Genomic DNA, 1,481 nt, shown 5'->3' with positions numbered 1-1,481 from the left:
ATGGGCGACGTCGCCGCCGCATGGACCCCCTCAGGAGACACCGCCGGCGCCGCCGCCGGCTTGGACGCGGCGACTGTCACTGCAGCGCCTGGCGCGCGCGGCTCCGCCCCTCTGCTGCGGGGGGCCCACCGCCGCGCGTGCGGCCGCCAGTCAGACGCCCTGCACCCCGGGGTGGTCGCGGCCGCGGAGGCGTTCGCCGTCGGCGCCCAGCGCCGGCTGCTGTCAACGCTGCCGGCTGCGGCGGCGGGGCGGGTCAGGGTGCTGGCCAGCCTCCACACCGATGTCGAGGTGTGCTTCGTTGATCTCGGCCTCTCGTTTTGATTGTGTGGTCTCAGGGTAGCATCCGTGCAACGACACGTACCTGCTGGACATGGCCGATGCCGCAGCGATGGTCCCCCGCCCGCAGCGCTCCAGCCCCCGCTGGCGCCGCCGAGCGCAAGTCAGCCTTGGCAAGAGCCCAGCGCCTCCTTCGCCCCTCTGGTGCTTTTGCGCATCTTCTCCCGCTCACACTTCTGTCCTCCCTCGCGTGACTCGACCTTTGCCCCAACTAACCGCGGCCGCCTGGCCAGGCCCTGATCTACAACCAGCCCCTGATAGAGTTGCAGGAGGACGACGCCCTGGTGCTCCTGGTGGGCGTACGAGATCGATCTCCTTGATATCAATAGTTCCTTCATATCAACAGTTCACTGGCCGCCCCACCCGCTGCAGCCCAGCCGCCCAGCTGCGGCCGCTGACTTCCTGCCCGCTCCGGCCGGCCGGACCAGAAGCGGCAAACCGCTGGCTTGCTATGGTCTGGGGCTGTCCTGTGAACCACGCGCGTCCATCGCCGGTAGACAACTTTGTTCAGTAAACGTTGTGGCAGACTGTTGGGGTTTGGTTTCTCGTTGCCCTTCTACTGTACGCCAGGCATTGAGTGCAATGCCCAACCGAACCCACCGCAGGTCCACGTCTACCTGCACTGGCGGGCCGACCGCTTCGACCCGGGCTCCCCCGACGCGCACCTGGCGGCGCTGCAGGCGGCCGCCCCAGAGTACTGGCTCAAGCTCAAGAGGCCGCAGGCCGTGGCGGAGGTGCGTCGTGCGAGGGCGCCGTGCGTGTCCAGTCCATTGATCGCAGGCACGCTGTGTGCATGCATTCGGGGTGGTGTTAAGTGCTGCCTGTTCGAAGCGGGACAAGCGTTGTGCGGAGAGGTCCCAACAGGCCGACGACGGCAAAAGTGCTGTGCTCGTGTACGCACGTGTGCACGGCTGTGCAGCTGCGCGTCATGTGTGCAAGGACCTGCGCGCAATTCTGTGGCTGTGCAGCTGCGTGAAGGGCGCCGCTCCGGCCCAGTGGTCGGGAGGCGAGGGCGGCAGGGCGGCGTCTGGATCAGTACATGGCAACGGCCGCCCGCACGCCGAGCCTGGGCGCGCGAGTGGAGGGCGTGCGGCGGACTGGATGAGCGCGTGCGTGCGTTGGGCCCGCATGCATGTGCGCCGCTC

General features: G+C 68.2%; 1 protein-coding gene across 1 annotated transcript in view; it reads left to right on the top strand.

Moving 5' to 3' along the window:
• MNEG_4993 (Protein PRY1) overlaps window positions 1-1,481 on the top strand; it is a gene marked incomplete at both ends in the record, with an annotated part of 6,263 nt that continues 4,782 nt past the window's right edge. Inside the window, 3 exons of the mRNA XM_014046533.1 lie at window positions 1-288; window positions 570-629; window positions 942-1,070. Coding sequence (XP_013901987.1) covers window positions 1-288; window positions 570-629; window positions 942-1,070 — 477 coding nt within the window. The remainder of the gene's footprint in view (window positions 289-569; window positions 630-941; window positions 1,071-1,481) is intronic.

This window comes from Monoraphidium neglectum (genome assembly GCF_000611645.1).
Source record: "Monoraphidium neglectum strain SAG 48.87 unplaced genomic scaffold scaffold00722, whole genome shotgun sequence".
NCBI classification, from domain to species: domain Eukaryota; kingdom Viridiplantae; phylum Chlorophyta; class Chlorophyceae; order Sphaeropleales; family Selenastraceae; genus Monoraphidium; species Monoraphidium neglectum.
Note: the sequence above shows the minus strand (reverse complement) of the source record. Positions and strands in the feature narration are given on the sequence as shown.